Raw genomic sequence first — 24,554 nt, forward strand, 5'->3', positions numbered from 1 at the left:
GTTGGGTGTAACTTGACTGTCAGAAATTTCCTAATACCGTTATTTGACATTGCAGGAAACAAATGCTAACTTGGACGAGATAGTTGAGCTGGCAAAGCAGCTCCAGGTTAGTGTAATCTAAGTTGCTAGCACTTGGGCTGTATGAAAGTGTAGTGCATTTCTCTGTTTGCTCAATTTTCTGTTTCATCTGAACTAAATGTAGGATGAGACCAATATCAAGCCATTGTGGGGAACTGCACAACTCTTTTTGCATCCACGCTACATGCATGGAGCTGCTACTAGGTTGGTATCTTAGATTTTTTTTGTATTAGACAAAGTTATGGACTCAAAAGTGTGTTGTACAAAACTATAGTGGAGTGACTGTTATGGACTCAAGACGATTTTTTGTCATGCCTTTAGTGGTTATCTGCATTTGTGCTCTTATAATTCTCTTGAGATCAGTAATAATGTGCTGTTATGGTTTCTGCCTCACAGAATTTATCCCAGTAGCTAACTGTTATGGTTTCACTGCCTTTCTATTGGCATTGCTTTGAACTATTTGATGTAAGTCATCCTGACTTTTATTTCTTAGGTTGTTGAGGCAGTTCAAGGTGTGAAGATTATAAATGCCAAGGGAGAAGTGAAGTATCCAATCAAGGTCAGTCAATGATGTTTGGTTACAACACTACTCCACTAAATATATTCTATCATATGGATTTGTTATGTTGTGAATAAGACATCTCTAGGATATCCTTTTGATCAATTTACCTTTCCACTGCTTACGTACTCTGTAGTGCTACTTGTTGCCATATTATTGTCTGGACAATGTGCTCTACCAAAACATTCAATTAGGATGTTTGATGTTAACTATAGCATGAACTGCTTTGGACCACCTAGGTGGTCCTTCTGCCCATGCTGGGTCAAAGACCTTGATGATTGGTTGCTTAGTAGTGCATGGACAATAACTTTTAAACATGTATTATTGTTCTCTTTAATCTCCCAGGTTTGGTGTTAATTGTTCTTATTGTTGAGTTCTTTCATAAATTTAGCTTGTAACTATGGGTTTTATCTGATCTTCAGAGCATCAATATTTTGAAAGCTCATGGTAAAAGTGCCAAGGATAGTTACCTGCCATGTTATAAGGTTACTTGTACAAGATGCGCTTCAATAGTGTGGTATATCGTTTTCTAGGTAGCAGTGTAACATGTACAAGATGCTTAAAATTTTGTTCACAATATTGCTCATACAATGTAGAGATCATTGTATTTCTTTTATCCTCAAAGTCAATGTTTGTAGTTTGAGAACTGAAGAGTGTTTAATGTTGTCATGTGATAGTCCTTAGTATGGGGCCTAATTTTCCCTCCATCTATTGATTTGCAGGAAAACCAAGATAGCAGCCCGCCACAAACACAACTCGTAGCTACCACAGCGGAAGGTACAAGTACTGGTCGGAGCAAGATAGAGTTTGAGTGGAGCGCACAAGTGATGGGATGGTCAATGTCAAGTCAGCCTTTGCTACAATGCTAGACATAGTTCATTACATTTTGACGTGTTCAAACTAGCTAGTGTGTGTCGGATACCTTATGTGTTTCAGCTGTGCATGTGTTATCAACTAAGTTTGACATTGGATGGTTTCATTAATGAATTGTATGAACAAAGCATATTTTGGATTAATGGATGTCTAAATGCTTCTTTCATCATATATTGTTCGGCATGCAATTATTGTTTGAAGCAAATAAAGCGTTGCAATATGGACTATTGACATAATAATTTGGTGTTGCAATATATGATATAGCAACAAACAAACGATGTTGCAAAAAACATCATACCAACGGAATAGTGGGCGTGGCAATAGAATCTCCAAACAGTAGCAACACAATAGCAAGCGTGGCAATAGAGTGTCCAAGTATAGCAACCACTATTGATCATGGCAATAGAGAGGCAACCTCTAGCAACCAAATATTTATCGTGGCAATAGATGGTTGCACCTATAGCAACCACAATGTTTAGTGTGGCAATAGAGAGGCTACCTCTAGCAACCAAATATTTATCGTGGCAATAGAGAGTTTCACCTATAGCAACCATCGAGATAGCGTGGCAATAGAGGGTCCATCTATTGCAATGCTATTGATGTGTTGCAATAAGGTCTATTGCAACACCCATTGTCGTTGCTAATGCACCTATTGCCACGCTTTGGGTACGTGACAATAGGTATTTCTGGCAACACCGACCCACGATGGTTGCCTATACTATGGGTTGCAACATTACATGGCGTTGCAACAACACTCCTTGGTGTTGCAATAGGGGAAAATCTATTGCAACACCAAAATGAGTCGTTGGGCAAACTTTAGCCCACGGTTACTATGGCAACGTCTACCAACGAAAAAAAATGTTGCAATTTTGTCTATTGCAATCATTTTTAGTATATTGCAACACTTTTAGGCCGTTGCATCAGGGGTAAAACCTTGTAGTGGAGGAGCCAGCCACCTATGCCGAGGCTGAGAAGCATGAGCCCTGGCGTCGCACCATGATCGAGGAGATGGACTCCATCGAGAGCAACCAGACATGGCTGTCTGGTGCCTCTTCCACCCGGTCACCGGCCGATCGGGTTGAAGTGGGTGTACAAGGTGAAGAAGAACGCCGCTGGTGAGGTGATCAAGCACAAGGCGCGGCTTGTTGCGAAGGGGTACGTCCAGCAGCCAGGCGTGGACTTCGATGAGGTCTTTGCGCCCGTAGCTCACATCGAGTCAGTGCGGCTGCTGCTGGCACTCACCGCGCAGGAGGGGTGGCCGGTGCACCACATGGATGTCAAGTCCACGTTCCTCAACGGCGAGCTAGTCGAGGAGGTCTACGTCAGGTAGCCTCCCGACTTCATCATCGACGGCCATGAGGACAAGGTGCTACGCCTGGACAAGGCGCTCTACGGACTTTGTTAGGCACCACGTGCGTGGAATATCAAGCTCGATGAGACGCTGGTGGCACTTGGCTTCAGCCACAGCGCTAAGCTGTCTCAGGCGGCGTACGGCCGCAAGATTCTAGAGCGCGCGGCCATAGCGAGCTGCAATCCGTGCCATACTCCTATGGAGCCTCGCCTAAAGCTGTCGAAGGCAAGTACAGCTACGCTAGTGGACGCCACTGAGTATCGGAGCCTTGTCGGCTGCCTCTGGTACTTGGTGCATACTAGGCCGGACATCGCTTTTGCCGTTGGCTATGTCAGCAGTTTCATGGAGAATCCCACCATCGAGCACCTCAATGCGGTGAAGCGGATTCTACGCTACATCGCGGGCACGATCGACTACGGTTGCTACTACAAGCGTGGCGGCAAGGAGCTAAAGCTGCATGGGGTACAGCGACACCGACATGGGCGGCGACATTGATACAAGGAAGACCACTACTTGCGTGCTGTTCTTTCTTGGCTCCTGCCCCATGACTTGGCAGTCCTAGAAGCAAAAGGTCGTCGCGTTATCGTCCTGCGAAGCGGAGTACATTGCAGGGACGACGGTGGCCTGTCAAGGTATATGGCTGGCATAGTTGCTTGCAGAGCTGAAGAGCGAGCAACGCACAGCTTTCCTGTTGAAGATGGATAGCCAATCGGCTATAGCCCTCAGTAAGAATCTCATTTTCCATGACCGAAGTAAACACATAGATGTGAGATTCCATTTCATTCGGGGATGTGTTGGAGATGGGAAGATGGACATTGAGCACGTCCGCACTGAGGAGCAGATCGCCGACATTCTGACGAAGTCGCTCCCACAAGATCATTTCTGCGAACTGTGTATAAAGCTGGGCGTTGTCAAGATCGGCGAGGAACTTCAGGCTTAGGGGGTGAAATGTAAGCAGAGCATGTAATCCTGAGTTCCTGTTTATTTCCTTTTTACAGATGGCGTTGAGCTTGGCATGGAAATTCTCCTCCCACGTGCGTCCTTGTACGGTATACGTATGTGTACATGCACGTATGGTATGGTGGACGGCAAGATTAGCTTGCTTGTTCCTCAAGTATGCATCTTTGGATTTCCTTTCTTTTACTTTCCTGTTTTAGCGTCAATGATGTATCTACCCTACTAATGCACCATCTTTTCTTTCCTACGTCCACACAAGAAAACGACCCCCCGCTGAGATGTCCCCTCTAAGTCCACCCCAAAAAGTGTACCCAGGAAAACAACACATTTCAAACGAACAGTCCAGATGCACTCTAAGCCTTCTCTCTCCTTACTCATTACACAATCGAGGGCCTGGATTGAGTGTATCAAATCTCCTCATTCTCCCCCACACCCATGTCATGCAGGTGGAGGAGGCGCTGCTACTCCTGCCGCGGTCAGCGGAGGAGGCGAGTAGGCAGTGATGGCACCCAGTGTCTGCTGGCCGCTGCATGCCTACATGCTTTGACCGAGGAGGCGAGTGGCTCCAGCCTTCACGTTGCCAGCGAGGAGCAGATGGGGTCGCTGCTCGCTAGCATCGCGCGGCACTTCGTCTGGTGGCTCTGCGTCACGCAGCGTGGAGCAGCGCCAGAGCGAAGGACGAGGGATGTTGCGATGAGGAGGCTCAATGCCTGATAGGCTCTTCTCTATTGGGCCATTGGCATTTGTTCCAGGCCTGACGTAGATATATAAGATGTGTGCAACGATCAGCACGACCACCGACACTCACGATCAACGTGCGACTTCGAATCAAGGGAGCCCCGCCCATAGTCCTCGTCGGCCCTAGCCGCCGCCACTGGGGACGCTGAGCCCTCGCCCACCCTAGCCGCGACCACCCCCACCTCGAGTCATCGCTAGGTCGTACATCGCGCCGAGAACTTCAAGTCCTTGCCACTCGCCGCGGTCAAAGAGTTGTCAGCCCGACAGACGTCCTCCACGAAAGGTATGGTCGCCCTTCTCTCGCCTTCCGCCTGTGCAAAATGGTGCCCTGATTTAATCTAATCTATTTGTGTATCTGTGCGACCTTTCCTATAGCAAATCGCAAGTGGCAACAGTCAGGCGATGATGTCAAAAGAACCGGATTCCCATGAACCAGAAGGATCTGATCCAAATCCCGGTACGTAACTGCACTCTACTTGTTAAAATTTTATATTTAATAATGATTTGTTCATCTGGATACAGAAGAAAGTAAGACGAATATAGAGAGTGAGGCACAAATGGAAGGCTCTGGCCAAGAAATACGGAATGAAGACAATAACGAAATAATAGTTCTGGCATCCTCGGCCATAGGTGAGAAAGAACCAAGACTTAAAACTTTTCACCCATCGCCTAATATCTCATGAACCTCGAAACATTTTTATATGTCAAAAAGCTAATTTGGAACATGGATTATCGTCTAAACTGGAAACTGATGAGCCCATAGAACCTATGGACTAGCTTTGTAGAAATGATAAGTATGTTCCAGAGCGTAGAGGCCCACGTACGGTGCTTACTGATCCACTGCACACTTCGGGTGAGTCAAGTTAGCACAACCACCTCATGCAATTTTTTTAAAGAAAGGCATTTACATGTAAGCTATGGTACTTATCTCACAAATATTTGCAGACGTACACATACCAGTGCGGGGCAATATTGATGTAGATGTTCAACACAATGATGATGCCGAAATAAAAGGGCATGAAGAAATAGACGTAGCCAAGAAGCGAAAACATGCTCATGAGGAAGATGACGTACATAACTATATCTTATACTTCTCAAATATTCCTTTCATAAATTGCCCGTGTGGGTCATTGCATACAAAATGTCTAGAGATTGCATCTCAAACTAATATTACATATTGCATATGAAGATCATTATGGTAGATGCAACAAAGGAACAGGTCAAATATGATGATGTACAGACTCCATGGCAAGAAAAGGACTTACATCTGATGCGTGCTGATGCTGATGTGATAGTGTTACCGGAGTACAATAAACCAAAGAAAACAAACAATGCACAAATCATGCCTCAAGGTGAGACCTCAACAATTGGGACTTAATAGTACATATTTTGATCATAGTACACCTAACTGCGTATATACGTATAGATGCGTATAGGGTACATGAATTTTTTTATCTTTACTTTTGATCATAGTATATATGAAACTACAAAATGCAGATTTTTTTTCCCGAAGTACTATCGGTCACTTGCCGAGGCGGTTCAGATGTTCAGAGATGTAGCAAGTACGGTAGAAAAAATTTTCATCTTCACATTCAGAGGTTCAGATTAGCATTTAGAGGTTCAGATTAGCATTTAGGCAGTTCAGATGTCAGTATTCAAATAACCACTGGCGGCAAGATATATCATGGTTCTAATGGACATGTCTATTATATTATTATTACTAGCCCTTGACGGCAAAATGGGGACGCCAGGAGAAGGCCGTACTGCGCTCAGCGATGTAACGAACATACCTACTCTAGGTATTTTCATACACTCATATTTTTTATATAAGCCATCATCTATAAAAGTATATAAATAAACAAGGCCATGTCAACAGCTTGCAGCGAAGAACAACGTAGGAGAGAGGAAAGGAATAGAAAACAACGTGAGTACCGCGCTAGGATTAGGGCTCAAGAAACAAGCGAGCAAAGGGAGGAGAGAAATAAGAGGCAGCGGGACTACCGTGCTCGGCGAAATGCACAAACAACGGCACCTCCTAATGCACCAGATCAGCCAGGTGCTAAAGAATGCTCTTTGCAGGTCATCTGATTGCTATATTTTTATTATTAATATTACTTACTGACCTTGTCTTATTACTTCAACAGCAGCGCAATATCCAACTTATGGGACAACGACATCAGCCGTTCTGCAACCAATTAATGAAGGATATTTTTCCGCCCCAAACATGAATTCTATTGACGTTAATATGACCCCATGTACGTCAATTCAAGGAGTGCAGGAATCACCATTTCAGACGGGGAATTCCTGAATTTTAACTGGCCCAACCTCGGTTCAGGACAAAGAAAATCAAACCCCATGCGATGCTTCGGAATGGTTGCGTCGAAATGATAACTACATCAGACCAAGGCAACAAGTATGTGGGGATATCGCAATGGAGACGTCTGCTCAGATGGTTCAGGATCCAGGTGAAACAATAACTGGAATTTTATAGTACCTACTAATGATGCTTTTTTCCATTTTTACGATTTATTTATATGTCACCATATCAACCAAATGATTAAACAGAATCCAGTTCAAGTGCCAATCAATTGCGGAGAAATAGAGAAAGGTACAACAATCTTGAAGAATCGATAAAACAAGAATTATTGGATAAAATGCGAGGCTATACAAGGGACAGGAGAAATATTGCACATCAGTCCATTCAGCATACTCCAAGCAGCAATGCCCAGCCCACAGGTTGCTTGATTCATTTTTCTTCCAATCCATAGTTTCATATATGTAAATTTCTGATGTTAATTATATAACTTTAACCTATAATAACTACTATACAGATGGGACACCAGCTCTTCGCACGTTACATGCAAACATCGATCGGGTAGATGAATATGACACTACCTTGTTCCAGCCGGCAAACAACGAGATACAAGAATCTGATGACGAAGGAGGTGGGTTGCTTTTTAATGACACAAACATGACTGCATAAGAGTTAGTTTTTAACATACCACGTGCTGCCCATGCAACAGATCCCCGGGAAGACATGGAACATCAGAGCGATGACGACGAAGCTAGGCAATTCCACAGGGAAGGTATCGCCTCACGTCGACCATAAATCATTGTGTTTTTAAATAAATATATATATATATATATATATATATATAATAATAATAATAATAATAATAATAATAATAATAATAATAATAATAATTTTACCACGTGCGTTCGTAACCACTTCATAACTCTCATGCAGATGACCGATATGAGTCATACCGTATATATGCCAATGGTGTTGCTGGTACTGACGTTGATGATCCGTACGACTACGTCTACCATGATATACCAGACCAGCACCATGTTTTGAAAAAGGTGCCTAATTGCAGACACTGTGGGGACATACGGTTTGAATATGAACCGCCAGGGTTTTGCTGCAGAAGTGGAAAGGTTAAAGTGCATATTCTTAAAGTGCCAGCTGATTTAAAAAGGTTATTTACTTGCCAGGTAGATGATGATGCAAAGTATTTCAGAAAACACATACGTTACTTCAACTCTCATTTCTCTTTCATGACCCTTGGGGTTAGTGTGGATCGTCGTGTTGCCACTGCAGCAGGCACTGGTATCTATACATTCCAGGTGCAAGGTTCCTTGTACCACCGACTTGACCACTTGGTGCCAGGTTCCAAAGGGCCACGCCACATGCAACTGTATTTTTAACTAGGAAAAAGAGTGTTCATAACTAGGATCCCTATGTCTCCATCCGATGATATTTCACTCCCATTTAAGTTGAAGAGGAAACAATTCCCAATTCGGTTGAGTTTTGCAATGACCATCAATAAAGCGCAAGGGCAAACCATTCCAAATGTTGGAATATATCTTCCAGAACCTGTGTTCTCACATGGACAACTTTATGTTGCATTGTCGAGGGGTGTGTCAAGATCAACGACAAGAGTTTTGGTGAAACCAAATCAGGAATTAGATTGCAACTTCACCAAAAATATTGTTTATAAAGACGTTGACTAATGGTGGGTGTACTCAAACATTTTCTATTTTTATTTAGTATTGATTTTTTTTAAACCACAAATAATTTGTGACGTCGCACTCTTTCCAGGATTGATGCCTTCTCAACCTTTGCTTACTCCATGGGACATACGACCTTATATCGTCGTTAATTTATAATGTAAAAATAATATCATGTCAGTTTTGTAATATGCCATATATGACCTTATTGTGCCTTCTTATGAGTGTGCTACAGAATGTAACTTTTCTATAAAAACAGTAATTTGATTTATGTACATCAAATAAACAACTGATCTTCTCCGTCAGGAAATTGGGAAGCTTTCTTGTCTATAATTTCATGAAGTCGTGGGACGGCGTAAGATTGCCACGGATCACCACTGTAAGCATATATAGTCTCCAACTATATTCCGTACACTACATACAATACTAACATATTATGTTCTATACCATGCGCAGCTATCATCTACACTGAGGAAGGAATTCTTGACTGACATTTTGACGAGTCCTGCAAATGAATGTTTCAACATCCCTAAAGATGTGCAACAAATGATAAAGGACTTACGCCAAATGTAACTTAGGCTACAAATATAATAATTGGGTAAAGATTAAACTACAAAATAACAAATTGGATATTTTTATGATCATAGATAAAACCGTTGCGTTAGCACGTGCATTATACTAGTATATATAGTTGCCTATACATTTAGAAAAGCTGTAGCGGTTTGCACAGCACTAAAAATCTCTTGAGTCTCATTTGCATCTTTTGAGTCCATGAGTGAGTTCACCGGAAGAATTCTGGCCACCCGAGAGAGTTCCGGCTGACAGTTCCCACCGTGAGTGTTCATCGATCTATCCGAAGATGTATGTTTATTAATCGTGATAGCAAAAGATTGTACGTATCTAACTATTCCGAGACCCGTTCTCTGATCTTGTTCAGCTGGCGAGCGTGAGGATGCTGCCATGGGCGAAGGCCAACATCAACCCCACCGGCCAGGCACTCATCATCTCAACAGTTGCCGGGATGGCCTACTTCATCGCGGCGGACAAGAAGATCCTGTCGCTGGCGAGGCGGCACTCGTTCGAGAACGCCCCCGAGCACCTCAAGAACACCTTCCAGGGCACTGGCCGTCCCCACCCGGCCTTCTTCATGCCTTGATAAACAAGCGCGCAAACCATGCAGGATTTGTTCTACTGCTGCGTAATCGATCGAGCTACATTGTCTGTAACATCTATCGCATCAATGAAATACTACTACCCCTTTCCTTCTTGTAATGGTGTACTTTGTGCATGCTTCATAATACTAAATCATATAAGATTGTCCACTCGAATAAAATCAAAGCAGTTGAAAAATAAAGGTTTTCCTACTGGAAACGACTATGAAGGTCCCCAAAGCTACAGAGAGAGTGAACAAGACATGGACGTACCGACTCAAAATGAGGACATGTTTGGTAGAGCAAAGGTCCTCCTGAATTATTCAGCTTAGATGCCTGCTCTGAAAAATTCTCTATCACCGGGATTCAGTTATCGTGGACGTGGATGTGCTCTAGCTAGACACGCACCTCGTACCTAAAAGGAAAAAAATCCGCAATCGATATCTTGCCGGCAGGGTGTAGTCTCCCGGTCATTATTTACCACCACCACTCCCTTCAAGTCGCAAAGCTGGATGCATATGTAAAAAGGCCGTGGTTTGCCCCGTGTCGCTGACGGTTTTGAACAGTCCAGTAGCGGTGGATCGTTTGGTTTCTTTTTGATTTGTCTATATGTCACCCGAGTGACGCTTCACTCGAATTTTTTTCCTCTAAATAGCACTGTTCATTTTCCTTCTCGCCCCCGCCGTCACCCATCGCTCCGCCATGACCGCGCTAGAGTTTCGTAGGAGCTCCGCGGCCACAGCGGCTTCCTTCTTCCCCTCCCCGATCTTCGGTTTTCGCGGCGAGCTCTGGCCATGGCGCCTTCGCCCCGACCTGGCCCGGCCGCCTCTACCGCCGCCAGGGCCCTGAACCGCCCCCGGACACCGTCCCACCGTCTGGGTGACCTGCCTCCCTCGGCCGGCCCCTTCTAAGCCCGCCGGAGTTGGGGAAGAAGAGGGGAGAGGCCAAATCTAGGGAGAAGAAAATTGGATTGATGCAAATCACTCGAGTGAGCTATAGCTTTATTGTTCTTTTTTTTTATCATCATTCCATCGAACATGCATGCCCGTATGGCACAAGCTTACACTCTGACAGTGTTTACTGACTACTGCACCACCCATATACTACGAGTCGTCGAATTGCAGCAAACAGTAGCCGTACGCGAGTACATCCTGTCAGTGTCAAGCATGGTTGTATATAAAAAAAAACTGAATTTATCTGTATCAGTTACAGTGCGGGAGGCTTCAGGTTTGGATGGATCTGCCCCATGCAGCCATGCTTGACAGTTTGACACTGAAACATGATTTTATCATGCAAGAAAGATTATAAGCTAGGCGATGCCGCAATGCAGTGGTGCACGTACACTCCTGCTGGCAAGTCACAGCAACAGTGTTTGTGTATGTTGCTCCAATCGTAGCCATAGGTCTGCTGTCTACGCCTGGGGCAAAAGGCTCAAAACAAAAGCAAGAGGGTATCACTAACGAGACTGACGACTGAAAAAGAAAACAAAGCAAACCGACGACAACAAAAATTAATTAAAGCCAAAGCAACAATGTCAGATCCGCCGGCGTCACTGTTAGATAGATTATCTCTGTTCGTTTGAGCTTGTTTGACTGATAAGCTATGGCTGAAAGTACTATTGATTGATTTGGTGTGAGAGAAAAAATATTATTCATTGACTGAAAAAGTACAGCTTATAAGCCAAACAAGCCTAAGCGAACTGGGCGTATATATCTTCTGCAAGAAGCCTGCACTACGATATCATGCTACGCCATCGCCCATTGGTGTTGTGTAAACTACGCGCGCGCATGTGGTCACACTCTGGTCGATGCTTCGACGTCCATCTCCATCCTGCTTACCCTTTTTCTGTCTAGCACGCGTGGTTATCACCATCTCAGCCTACTAGCCTAGTCTCAGGGTTCAGGCTGAACGCTGAATGCACATGCGTTTCTGTCGGTTCTATATGCACGACTGCACTTTACTTTGATCTCCTTTCTGTTGCCGGGAGTCGGGGATACAGCCCGCCGGTGGTTTTAGGAGAATTCGAGCCGCGGATCGGTGTGGAATACCAAGGAAACACGATGGGCGACTAGCGGCGGCAAAACGAAAGGGCCATCGCCCGGACATCTGGACGGACGCTGCTCCAGCGTCGCGCTCGTCTGCAGCCTCGTGCCTCTTTCCCTCAGATAAAAAAAGAACCTGGTGCCCCGCTAGCTGATGTGGCCCATCCACTTCCACAGGCCAACATTGGCCTCCGCTCCTCCACCGCTGCCCTAAAGCCCGACTTGAACACCTGGAAGGGAAAGGACCTACAACCTGTTTGTTTTGTCGTAAATGATCGTGAATTATTTACTACTGGCTGGTTTAGTGTGAGAGAAAAATATTGTTCCAGCTTATAATCCACGATCGTATACGAGCAAGCGAACAGGCTACTAGACAACCGTGTTGGACCTCGCTGGCGGCGCTAGAGGAGAAGGAGACACCGAGGCGAGGCAAAAGAATGCGGGAGGAAGATGCATCACCCGATCTACTTTTGAAACATCCAGATGCAACACTTGCAACATATGTCTTAAGACTGATGAAACACTTAAAACATGTGTCTGAAACACTTGCAAAAACACCAAAAAACACTTGAAACCATTATAAACATACGGAATATTCAGATAAAATACTTACAACATATGTGTGAAACATATGCAACATCTAGATAAGCACACTTGCAACATATGTCTAAAAAAAAGATGAAATATTAGGAATAAAAGCTTGCAACATACGTATACAACCATTGCAACATATGCAACATCTTTATGAAACACTTACAACATACCTATGAAATATCTGAAACACTTGAAACATGTGTTTTCACACATGAGGAGGCTAGGTCCGATCGAATCCAGTCGTTGGGGTTAGAGCCGGCGACGAGCGACAGCGCGCGAGCACCACCAGCACCAGCGACGGCGCGAGCACCACCACCACCAGCGCCACCACCATTAGGCTTGGCTTGGCCAGACAGGCAACGCACGCGACAGGAGGGAGCAGGCAGCGCACGCGACGAGCAGAGCGAGCACCACCAGCATTAGCGCCCGGTGCACGAGCACCACTGATGGAGAGGAAAGATGGTGGCAGGTGGGCGGCCACCGTGGCGGAGCAGTCGCGGCACGCCGCGACGGTGCTGAGAGTCTGGGACATCATGAGTGGAGGACGGGTTTCGTTCTTGAGAGTGAACAACAACCGAACAATTTCTCAATACAAAATACGAGCATAATGGAAAACACTCGTTCAACCGTTCAAGCTAACATCGCGGCCACGGCAACATCAGGCCTGACTGAGATGCAGCTAAGGCCCAGTTTTTTTTTCCGAGACGGAAAAAAGTCGCGAAGCCTATGTTTCCGTCATATAATGCTGTTGAGCCCAGCCTATTAAGAGATGGCTTCCCTCTACGTGGCCACTCAAAGGCCCAACACCTCCCGCCGCAGCCACGCAAGCCCAACCAACCCGTCCGTGATCGCCAAGAGCTGGCCCGGTGCTCGCCGAGGCGCACCGCGTCCTGGCCGGCTGGCCGTGAGCCCGTGACTCCGTGACCCTTGAACCAGCAATAACACGGTGGCGTATGAAAATATATTCCATGCTGAATTTTAATTCTATTTACAATTAATATTGATATTTTTCATAAACTTAGGTCAAGTTTTAAAATGATTTAACTTCACAACGACTCTACCATTCTCAAACTTAACTAAATACATAAAAAAGTTACATATAAAAAAGCGTACATCTCATGCAATATATTTTGTATAAGTAATATACTCCATCAAGGAAAGAATACAATTCTAGCATAATATCATGTTTTAGTATCTTAACTTTGACCAAACAAAATAAAATATTAATATTTATGATATCAAATAAATATCATTAGATTAACTACGAAATGTATTTTCATACTAAATTGATTTGGAGCCATAAATGTAAATATCATTCGCTGAAAATTTGATCAAAGATGAACCACTTTAACCGGCACGTAATTCATAGTTGCATTCTTTTTTTTGACAGACGGAGTATATCTAGTTGTAGATAGAAATGTTGACACTATTTTAAAAAAAAAAATCTAGTTAAGCTTGGAATTGATAACAAAACGTGCATTTTTTATGGAGTGAGTATTTTTCTGAGAAACAAAGGAGACTACACAACTTTTGTAAATGTACAGGGATGCAACGATTGGGCACGTTTGAATCCATTAGTGTTGATAGGTAGCCACTAAAATAAACAGGTAGAGATCAATAGGTCTGCTAATAGACTTGCTAACTATTATCAAGTCAAAGTGCTGACAATTGGCTCATTAGTTGATACATGGGTGCTATTAAATGCTAATTTTTATAAAGTATACAATTTTAACCAACTATCTAACCACCTATTAGCTGGTGGATCCAAACAACCCTGATAGCTAATAGTTGGTAGTTTTTAGATATTATTAGTTAGCAAACTATTAGCTCAAGTGAATCCTAATCACAGCTGGGGTTTTGATCCTTTTGACTTTGTCCTTTGTCTTGAAGCAATAAAACTAGTCCTAATCCGGCAATGCAAATCATGAAAACAAAAAAAAATCGCCGAAGTGCACGCCGGTGCGAGCGGAGCAGTAACCGTCGAGGGAAGGACGACTGGGCAGCACGCGGTGAAGGACGACGGACGACCGGGACCGCAGCTGCTCTGCTCACAGGCTCACAGCTCACCTCCGGCCGGGGTGTTTGGTCTTCCCCCCCCCCCCCCCCCCCCCCCCTTTTTTTTTTTAAGTCGTTATCTTATCGAATATTTGATATATGCATAGAGTATTAAATATAGATTAATTATGAAACTAAATACATAAATTAAGATTAATTTACTAGACGAATTTTTTAAACCTAATTAATTTATGATTTGATAATGGTGTGCTACAGTAATCATGTTGTAATGATGGATTAATTAAGCTTAGTAAATTTGTCTCATGGATTACTAACGGATTCTGTAATTTATTTTTTTATTAGTATCAAACACTGTATGCGACACCCACGTAATATCCGATAAAACACGTCTTAAATTTTAGTCCTGAGCTAGTACAAGCCTACTCCGACAAGTCATCTGCCCTTTTCTCACGCTTTGCTTCTTCTCCCTCCAGTCACCTCTCCCGGTGGCTCTCCGCATCGTGTGCGTTGAGCTATGCCTGTCGCCGGGTCAACCGCACTACCATTTCAACCCCACCCCTGTTGCCTTGTTGGCCTGTTCAACCACGCCACGACAGCAACAACCAACTAGCGCGTGCTGCCGCACACCTCCTCCATTTGCCTATACTCTAGTATCGCTCGCCGTATATATTTCTTTCTCACGATCTCACCTCGAGCGAGAAGCATCCGGGTGGAGACAGGAAGGAAGCTCGACCGACGACCGAGGTGGGGGAGGGAGAGGGAGGCCATGAAGTCCAACCGAAACCTGTCGAGGGCGGAGGGGAGGAGGCTGGGGAATGTGGCACTCATAGCCTTCATGCTCGGATCCCTCCTTCTGCTCTCCCTCATCAGGGCCAAGTTTTACCCGATTGGTACGCTTATTGCCATGGCGTTTGTTTGTCGCCAGCTTCTTCTTGTGTTCTTGATTGATTCGCTTATCTGAGGGAGCTGGGCTGTGTGGGTTGGGATGCGCAGGTAAAACAGGGGACGCCATCAAAGCAGAGGAGCAGCAGGTAATGGCGAAAGAGAGCATCGAGATGGCCACCGCCCATGACGCTGCTGCAGGAGCTGGTAATTCCGAGTTCCGACTAGTTCCTGTCGCGTTTGCGTTTGCGTTTGTACCTGAATTTAAGCAACCGCGTGATTCAGTCCAAGATTGCTGCAAAACCTTTTCCCATTCGTGCTGTGCAGTTCGGGGTCAAGATTACTGCGCAGTTTCTTGAAATCTGGGACAGAAGAACGCATACACGTCCAGCGAATTACGCGGTAGCAAGCAGATCCGGTGAATTTGAGCTGATTTTTGTTTTGTCTGTCGCAGAGGAGGAGGAAGAGGAGACCCGGTCCAAACCCACCGACTCCAGTTCAGGCATCGGCGGCCTAGGCAGCACGGCCATTGTGGCCAGCGACGGCCACGCCGAGAGGGCGAGCAAGCCGGTGTGCTACGAGTCGAGCCGGCGGTCGGACACCTGCGCGGCCGCCGGCGACGTGCGCGTGGTGGGGCGCGCCCAGACCGTCCTGGTGAGCCCGCTGGACCGGGAGTGGAAGGTGAAGCCCTACTGCCGGAAGCACGACGCGTTCGCGCTGTCCCACGTCAAGGAGTGGACGCTCCGGCCGGTGGGAAGCGAAGACGCGCCGCGGTGCACGGTGAACAGCTCGGCGACGGCGTTCGTGCTGTCGACGGGCGGGTTCACGGGCAACCTGTTCCACGACTACACGGACGTGCTGATCCCGGCGTTCATCACGGCGCGGCGGTACGCCGGCGACGTGCAGCTGCTGGTTAGCAGCTACAAGCCGTGGTGGACCACCAAGTACCTGCAGGTGCTGCAACAGCTGAGCCGGCACGAGGTGGTGGACGCGGACGCGGACACCGAGGTCCGGTGCTACCCGCGCGTGGTGGTGGGGCCGACGTTCCACCGTGAGCTAGGCGTGGACGCGTCCTCGTCGCCATCGTCCGGCGGAGTGTCCATGCCGGAGTTCCGCGCGATGCTGCGGGACGCGTTCGGGCTGGAGCGCGCGGCGGCGGCGCCGAGCGGGGACCGGTGGGACATCCGCCGGCGCCCGCGCCTCCTCATCATCTCGCGGAGGACCTCGCGGCGGCTGCTGAACGAGCGCGCCATGGTGGACATGGCGACGAGCCTGGGGTTCGACGTGAGGACGGGGGACCCGGAGGTGAGCACGGACGTGGGTCGCTTCGCGCGGCTGGTGAACTCGGCGGACGTGATGGTGGGCGTGCACGGCGACGGTCTCACCAACATGGTGTTCCTCCCCGCGGGGGCCGTGCTGGTGCAGGTGGTGCCGTACGGCGGGCTGGAGTGGCTGGCGCGCGGCACGTTCCGGGAGCCCGCGGAAGGGATGGAGGTGCACTACCTCGAGTACGTGGTGCAGAAGGACGAGACGACGCTCACCGAGGAGTACGGCGAGGATGATCCGGTGATCAAGGACCCCGCCGCCATCCATAAGCAGGGGTGGGACGCGCTCAAGGCCGTGTACCTGGACAAGCAGAACGTCATGCCACACCTCGGCAGGCTCAAGAACACCTTCGTCCAGGCGCTCAAGCTGCTGCCCCATGGACGGCAGACCACCGACGACTGAGTACGTAGTTGGCCGTGGCCGTGGCCAGGCCTCCATCGTTCATGTTGTTTACCTGAAATTTAACTACCTTCAGCTCGAAATGGATGGGTTTAATTATACTCTAGGTAGGTAGATTAGACGGATAGGTTCGTTTTTAATGATGCTGATGGTAGATCATCATCAAATGGTAATTAATCTGTTTTTTTTTTTCTGTCAGTTTCTTCTGCTCCTTTTGCCCTTGCCCTGTAAACACGACACAATGCAAGGTTGAGTTGGTTGCGACTTTTTGTATAGATGGTGGAAGCACATTGAAAGAGGCGCATTCAGGTCCTGTTTGGTTGGAGGTGTTGGAAAGCCGCTTGGTCTGTTTGGACCAAACATACATTTGATTTTGGACGTCTAGAGTAAAGGATGGATTGCGTTGAGGGCCGAGATCCAAAGAGACCCTTGTTTTGGCCGCTCTATTTTGTTCGGCCTCTTGGTATGCTGGTGGTGTTGGTTGGAGCGACAACTAGCACAAAATGTAGTGGAATCTGGTGATAATAATAAGAATGAGCGGATTCCGTGGGAGCTTTCTGCAAGAACAAAGCACAATGCGAGATTCTGTCAATTGGTTAGCGTCGTATATACAGTTTTGTTAACAGAAGCTCGATCGTGGATATCAAACTACTCCATCGGCTGGCTGACGAGGTCCGTGCTGTGTTGTTTTCCTGTTGCTACTATTGTTCACCGCGTGCATGACAGCACTGATAAGACGTTTGATGCTGTTTTGTTGTGAGAGAAAAATACTATAGCATGACTAATAAGTCGGGCTAATAAATTCAAGCCAACAGGATCGAAAGAAAAACAATGTACCATGACTGATTAGCGTTATTAGCTAACCAGGACAGGAAGGAGACTCGATCGATCTGGTGGCCTGGTCAAACAGAGAGAGAGTTTTGACGAGATCGATTAAAGGCACGGTGACGACGAACTCGAGTAGCTTTTCGAGCAAGACGAATACTCCTATACAGTATTGACTAATTGGGTTGACGTGTTCGTCTCGGGAAGCAAACCATATGTAAGAACAGATAACTAATCTGCCGACGACCTGTTCGCTCAACTGCTGAAGACAAGAGATGAGAAGAGCACTTGGTCTTCTCCAAGTCCGAGTGATCTCCATATATATTCTCATCTCACGGCGTCCGATCCATCCATGCATCCACCACCATCTCTGTACGTGTACTACTTGCGTTGGCGTGGTGGTCATCATCGATTCATCATCACTGAGAAACAAGTCAAGACGGCGGACGTGAGCTGCGGTCGGTGGTGACGAAAACCTGCACTTCTTCCTCCAACCGTCTCCAACTAACGTTCTGTCTAGGCGTACAACCCAAATAATTTGGACGACTGCTTGCGTCTCACGACTAAACACTTCTAAGTTTAGAACGTCAAATGAAATTAAAGGGCTAAACATAGACTCATTATATACACAAAGCCTAATCAATGGTGAGAGCCTATTTTTTTTAATAATGGAACAAAGTTCTAGCCTCTACCATCCGTGGATGATACGCAACTGATGGTTAGAGCCTATTAAAAATATTAGTTGACATTTAGTTCATTGCATCACACGGTGGACAGGCTGGTCGTTTCGTCGTAAACGATCGTGGATTATTTACTGCCACTATAACACAACATACTTTTGCCGACACTCTCTATTGTAGGCAAAGGGCACCTTTGCCGACAGATAACCTCCCGCGAAAAGTTTTGCCGACAGTTTACAAACAGTCGTGCTAGAAGCCGTCGGCGAAACTTTTGCCGATAGTTAACAGAATCCCCGACACTTTATGTGTAGACAAATGGTCTACCTACGCCGACAGTTGAAACCTTTGCCGACAGTTAAGACCTACGCCGATAGTTAAGACCTTTGCCGACAGTTTATATGTTGGCCAAACCATTTCCAAGGTATTTTCCAAACCATACCCTGCCCAAAAAAAACTATCGGCAAAACTGCATAGATATAATTACAATTAAAATAATTTGACAAATCCACTTTTGCTCATATATAGAAGGCATCACATTTAACAAATTCACTTGATTTTTGTATAAATAATATATTGGATCTTCCGTACATACACCAACTTGATATATATATATATATATATATATATATATATATATATATATATATATATATATATATATATATATATATATATATATATATATATATATATATATATATATATATAGCAGGTCAAGTGATGATCATAGTGCATAGAGCCATATAGGTCCAAGATATAGATTAGTGATCAGTTACAGACAGTATAGACATAGTACAAGTCTTGTATTAATTGGTTATGACTAAAGCTAGGTGATCAATAGATCAGGACTGCAATTCATGTCGTCCTGTAGCAATTCTCAGACACTTGTTGCCACTCCAAAATACTTGAACACCAGCTTCGTGCACATATGGTTGCTGCCACTCCAAAATACTTGAACACCAGTTTCGTGCACATATGGTTGCTGCCACTTTACAGAACATGTAACAGCTCTTTGATCGAACCTCAAAAGCTTGCCAATCCAAAATACTTGCAACACCACATAGTACCTAACATGAAAAAAGTGAAATATCAGTGCAATGTGCTCTGTACATTAACTCCTAATATGAAATGCACAGTATGTAAAATTCCAAAATTATGTGTGCACAGAAAAACTTAATTTTTTTGGAGTCTATCATATAGTTTCCTTGTCCCAATTCCCAAATAATGGCATTATGATTTAAAAATAAAATAACCGTGCAAACACTCCAGATTAATGATGCCAATATGAAGGAAGCTGAATTGGCATTGAGCCATATAACCACATGCAAGGCATGATATATGCATTGTATTATCAGCTATTGATTGCATGATCAAACAAGCCATTGGGAAAAAAAGCTAGTTGACAGCAGATTTAGTTAAAACATGTACTCACAAACAGAAGCATCAAAGCAATATGGTATATAATCTAAGAAAAATGACAAGGAGTTACAAAAATACAATATCAACTTTTGTTCCTCAAAGGTTAAGGATAATCATCTCGACTAAACCCCCACAAGAGTACAAGGAGTTCCTCAAAGTTAAGGATAAACAAAATGGCAGTGGAAATATAGCTGATTTGCCAGACACAGGAAGCCTAAGAAGAATAGATTCAAATGCTCGTAACCAAAATGGCAGTGGAAATCTAGCTGCAGACATAGGAAGCCTAAGAAGAATAGATTCAAATGCTGATGAATATGATGGAAAGGTCTGCAATATCATTGTCTTGTATAGACACGCACCCATGATTTAACACAAATGAGATAAACTTATTTCCATAAACAGGATGAACTGGATGAGCAAGATGAGGAAGATTCCGATGAGGATGATCCCAAATTTCAGCAGGACACTGCCTGTGAGTATAGGAAACTGATCACCCGTGAGTATAGGAAACTGATCACCATCCAAGCTGGCAAACCAAAAGGCCCTTTGCAGGATGCGCTAAAGGTGGATCCAGAAAAAGTCAGGCGGCTTTCTTTAAGCGAGACACAGTTAGCTAAAGTGACAACTTCTCATGGTGCTGAAGTCATAAGGTAGTTTGTATGATTCATTCCAGTGCACAAGAATACTAGAAGATTTGGTATTGAGTTGTTATAAGATCGCTTTTGTGGGTTTTATAATCTCAAAGTCTTGCTTATGCCATTGAATCTTATTCCTCTCTTTTAGTCCATAGTGATCCAGCAAGTTTATATTGTAGTCTTACAGTATCTAATGTGAAAAAATGGGGGGGGGGGGGGGGGAAGGAACTACCAGTGTTGCCAAGGTTACAGGACACACATGATAATTCAATAAAAGGCTGAATTCCGTAGCTCCGTACAAAAGATAGGCAACACATGCTATCTGTTAGTTGAAAATACAAAACCATTTATCCCTAACACTATCAACATTAACCAATCATAAGATTGCATCTCTTCAAGGTGGTTACCATAGTCACACACTTGCTGAGGAAAATTTAAATTATGTTCAAGTTCACCCAGAATAATATACTCCGTGTGTATCCAAAGGGCACGAGGGTTAATTCTTCAAACTATGATCCAATGAATGCCTAGACACATGGTGCTCAGATGGTTGCATTCAACATGTAGGTGAGATTTCAGTTCTTAACTGCCATGTGAGCCAGTAATTTCCACTTTCTTCATGTTTTTATACTCGCATAGTATTAATATGTGTGACTGCTGAGAGCAGTAAAGCATAATACGTTGGGCTTTCATTTTTCAGGGGCATGATAAAGCGCTCCGGTTGATGCAAGGATTTTTCAGAGCCAATGGGGGCTGTGGGTATGTTAAAAAACCTGACTTCTTGCTAATGACAGGTCCAAACGGGGAAGTATTCGACCCCAAAGGTAGTTTTCTAGTGAAGAAAACTCTTAAGGTAGGTGTATGTTTCCCAGACTTTGACAACTGAGTTTTCTAAAAAATGTTCCAATCGAGCTAGTCTAGCATATACCTAAATCAAATCTGTTGTGATGTCCTAGAAGGTAAAAGTATATATGGGAGATGGGTGGCGCATGGATTTCAGCAAGACTCATGTTGATGCGTTTTCGCCTCTAGATTTCTATACCAGGGTAAGACAACAAAGATGTTCATTTGGGACTTCTGTGTTTATAACAGTTATGACATGAAAATCATATGCTAGGATGAAGTTGTAACTAGTGGTTCGCAATCGACGTGCTCTCTGAAAACGTACAGGTAGGGATCGCTGGAGTGAAGGCAGACACTGTGAAACATACTACAGTGAGACTATGAGTTGCCATTTCTCAAGGTGTTCCATGTTCATACAACACAAAACAGATTACTAGAACCATGTTTAACTTCCAAGAACAGTTGCAATTAACAAATAGTTATGGCTTCCTCTGCTAGCTAAATATATACATCAAAATGTTCAAGTAAAATACCTTCAAGCTGTGCCACCACCTTTTGACTGCTGCAATGACTTCTTGTCATCCTTCATCTGCAAATATATTACTAATCAGTAAAGGAGCATCAGCAGGATGCCTCAACAAACCATCTTGTGTGCGTCCTTCATCATGCCACCTTGTGTCACTTGCTGTTTTTTAGCACATAAAATACCATTGCAGCCTTTTCTTTATAGGGAAGTAACGCAGAACTTTCCTAGGAACCCTATGCACATGTTTTCCACTAGGACTACTGTTTTCTTATTTCCATCTTGGAGTATCACATTTTGGACATACATCTTTCTTCGCATGCTCCTTCCAAAACAGTATGCAATCATTCTCACATGCATGAATTTTCACATAACCAAGTCCTACACCTTTTGCCATTTTTTAGCAGCATTAAAGTTTTTAGGAAGTGATGACTCTTCAGGTAAGACATCCTTAAGTAACTCTAATATCATGTCGAAGCTTTTGTTACTCCATCACCCAACGAATTTGATATGCAGTAATCCTCCTTGCCAGCATCTTCTACCATTTTGTAAAAAGCTTCCATATCCTCATCGTGCTGCTTCGTGTTGTCTACTTCTAAGTCCCCCTGGACATCTAAACCCCCAGCTATGTCTTGAAGTAAACCAGAAATGTCATCCTCTTCATTTGGGTCCCCTACTTCAACCCTTTCATGTTGGCTGCTATTTGTGAAAAAACTGGAACTAGGTTCACCATGATTCACCCATGTTATATACCCATCTGTAAATCCCTCACATATCAAGTGCTCAAGTACAATACTACGGACCCTCCAACAAGAGTTCTTGCATGCCTTGCAGGGACACAAAATCTGATTTCCTTTTGCTGAATTACTAAAGGCAAACTCTAAAAACATATCAACTCCTTCTCTATACACAAGGGTTTGCCTACAATTGATGATCAAGATATCAGACCAAACACCCTATGCATGCAGATTCTAGTATATGGTCATAGGTTTATTATGTACCTAGGCTGATCCATCCATGTTTTATCCATGACGCACCTTTTACAAAATGTAGTGTCAAAATAGTGAAATATTACTCCCAAAATAAAAAATTATTCAGTTCAGATTGGGTTGTTCAACAAAAAAATAAAGATCATGCCAAACAATTGTCCAAATTAAATCAATTTCACCACACTTGATGCTAAAAAATTATCTCACCACAAGCCATCAATAAGAACTATAGGGGAAATTTAGTCTAGTTTTAAGAAACCAAATCATCACATCATAGATCACACACAACCTGCAATTCTAAGCCAAATGCAGAGATAAAGTTCATAAGAAAAGGAAAGCATACCAATCAAGCAATGACAGTACAAGAACAGATGAAGACTAGAAGGCCAACTTGCTCGTGCTCCCTGTAGATAATATTACCAACGCTAATTAATCACACAAGGCAATACAAATAAGTCGAAAACCTAAGCACAAGCAAACTTACTTCCAAGCTACAGTTGGTGATGAGTTGGTGACGACTTGTGTAGAAAGAAAAATCGAAGAGTTGAATCCTTTAGTGCTTTCTTATTGGATATTTTGCAACATGCACAAGAAAGAAACAAATACTCAGATCTGATCTTTTTGCCGAAACCCTAGCACGCAGGGGAATGGGGATGAGAGGAAGGGGATGCAGAGATGATGCACTTGGATGCGGAGGGGAATGGGGATGCAACGGCGGCACCGCTCTTGCTGGCCGGCGGTGGGCTAGGGTGACGGCGGGCTGGGGCGACGGGGGGCTGGGGTGGCGGCGTCCGTTGGATTCGGCGGTGGGGGCCTACCGCTGTAGGCTGCGGGGCTCCGGCTAGGGACGACTTCGGCGCCGGCGGGATTGGTAGGCGGCGGGATTGGGAGGCAGCGCCGGTGGGATTGGGAGGCGGCGATTTTGGCGTCAGGGGTGCCGGGTACTAGCCTCAGGCCGCGGCTCCTGGCAGCGCCCGGTAGCGGAGCCCTGCTGGCGGCGCCTGGCGACGGAGCTGTGGTGGCGGCGCCCGGCGTCAGAGCTGTGGTGGCGGTGCCTGCGTGAGTGGAAAGGGGAAGGGAGCAAGAGACGAAGGGTTGGCGCAGCCTGATTTAGTGGCCTCAACTTAGCTCCCGCGCACAATTCTGTTTTGGCGCGCGGTCTCCCGCCCACACAGGCCATACCCCTTCGCCGACACTTGGACAGTGGTTTAGGTAGGCTATGACGACACTTTTTTTATCTAAAAACTTTCGCCGACACTTTATGTATTGGAAGGAGAAACGCCGACAGATAAGTTGTAGCCTTATATTACTATTGCCGACACTTTAAGTGATGCTAAAAATGTAAAGAATTGCCAACACATTACTTGTTGTGAAAACCCTTGATTTACCAACACACAATTGTAGGGAAAAGTGGATCATGGTGTAGTGTGCTGGCTGGTTTGGTGTGAGAGAAAAATATTATTTCAGCTTATAATCCACGATAGCATACGAGCAAGCGAACAAGTTGTAGTTTTCAGTCCTATGACGACCCAAACGCTCCCAGAACAGATCGTACATTCAAATTCAGTGGCCTAGGTAGTTGTAATCTACAACTTATTACCTACTAGGATTGTGGTGTTTTTTTTCCTATTCAGATTCTCAAAATCCAGAGGGCCTAACTGAG

General features: G+C 44.9%; 2 protein-coding genes, 2 long non-coding RNA genes and 1 pseudogene across 6 annotated transcripts; 4 read left to right on the forward strand and 1 right to left on the reverse strand.

The window, feature by feature from the left end:
* The first annotated feature begins 200 nt into the window (after positions 1-200).
* LOC136522292 (uncharacterized) lies at positions 201-1,495 on the forward strand. The gene is made up of 3 exons (XR_010775846.1): positions 201-282; positions 572-637; positions 1,360-1,495. It is a non-coding gene; the product is annotated as an uncharacterized lncRNA (long non-coding RNA).
* A 5,215-nt stretch (positions 1,496-6,710) lies between these two features.
* Positions 6,711-9,723, forward strand: LOC136523417 (uncharacterized). The gene is made up of 6 exons (XM_066517105.1): positions 6,711-7,021; positions 7,122-7,292; positions 7,388-7,501; positions 7,580-7,642; positions 7,804-7,919; positions 9,505-9,723. The coding sequence occupies exons 1-6, from the start codon at positions 6,988-6,990 to the stop codon at positions 9,721-9,723; spliced, it is 717 nt and encodes a 238-aa protein (XP_066373202.1). The 5' UTR covers positions 6,711-6,987.
* A 5,301-nt stretch (positions 9,724-15,024) lies between these two features.
* LOC136520604 (alpha-1,3-arabinosyltransferase XAT3-like) lies at positions 15,025-17,654 on the forward strand. Of its 3 annotated transcripts, none has more exons than XR_010775307.1 (4): positions 15,025-15,260; positions 15,364-15,459; positions 15,707-17,084; positions 17,177-17,654. XR_010775307.1 is itself a non-coding variant. In XM_066514167.1 (4 exons), the coding sequence occupies exons 1-3, from the start codon at positions 15,137-15,139 to the stop codon at positions 16,978-16,980; spliced, it is 1,494 nt and encodes a 497-aa protein (XP_066370264.1). In that variant the 5' UTR covers positions 15,025-15,136; the 3' UTR covers positions 17,254-17,645. The 3 variants fall into 3 exon arrangements, 2 of the variants coding, with proteins under 2 accessions (XP_066370264.1, XP_066370263.1); XM_066514167.1 differs by having other exon boundaries at positions 15,707-16,980; positions 17,254-17,645; XM_066514166.1 differs by having other exon boundaries at positions 15,707-16,980; positions 17,177-17,644.
* Positions 17,655-19,413: 1,759 nt separating this feature from the next.
* LOC136522367 (uncharacterized) lies at positions 19,414-23,299 on the reverse strand. The gene is made up of 3 exons (XR_010775865.1): positions 23,235-23,299; positions 21,913-21,968; positions 19,414-19,549 (listed from the first exon to the last, which is right to left on the reverse strand). It is a non-coding gene; the product is annotated as an uncharacterized lncRNA (long non-coding RNA).
* Positions 19,957-21,763, forward strand: LOC136521093 (phosphoinositide phospholipase C 2-like; annotated as a pseudogene).
* Positions 23,300-24,554: the final 1,255 nt, after the last annotated feature.

Source organism: Miscanthus floridulus, chromosome 18 (genome assembly GCF_019320115.1).
Source record: "Miscanthus floridulus cultivar M001 chromosome 18, ASM1932011v1, whole genome shotgun sequence".
In the NCBI taxonomy this organism is placed as follows: Eukaryota; Viridiplantae; Streptophyta; class Magnoliopsida; order Poales; family Poaceae; genus Miscanthus; species Miscanthus floridulus.

Coding starts and splice junctions, on each gene's coding strand:
- LOC136523417 (XM_066517105.1), top strand. CDS start 6,988: ATGGAGACGTCTGCTCAGATGGTTCAGGATCCAG. Junction 7,022..7,121: donor TCAGATGGTTCAGGATCCAG/GTGAAACAATAA, acceptor ATGATTAAACAG/AATCCAGTTCAAGTGCCAAT. Junction 7,643..7,803: donor TAGGCAATTCCACAGGGAAG/GTATCGCCTCAC, acceptor ACTCTCATGCAG/ATGACCGATATGAGTCATAC.
- LOC136520604 (XM_066514167.1), top strand. CDS start 15,137: ATGAAGTCCAACCGAAACCTGTCGAGGGCGGAGGGGAGGAGGCTGGGG. Junction 15,261..15,363: donor GGCCAAGTTTTACCCGATTG/GTACGCTTATTG, acceptor TGGGATGCGCAG/GTAAAACAGGGGACGCCATC. Junction 15,460..15,706: donor TGACGCTGCTGCAGGAGCTG/GTAATTCCGAGT, acceptor TGTCTGTCGCAG/AGGAGGAGGAAGAGGAGACC.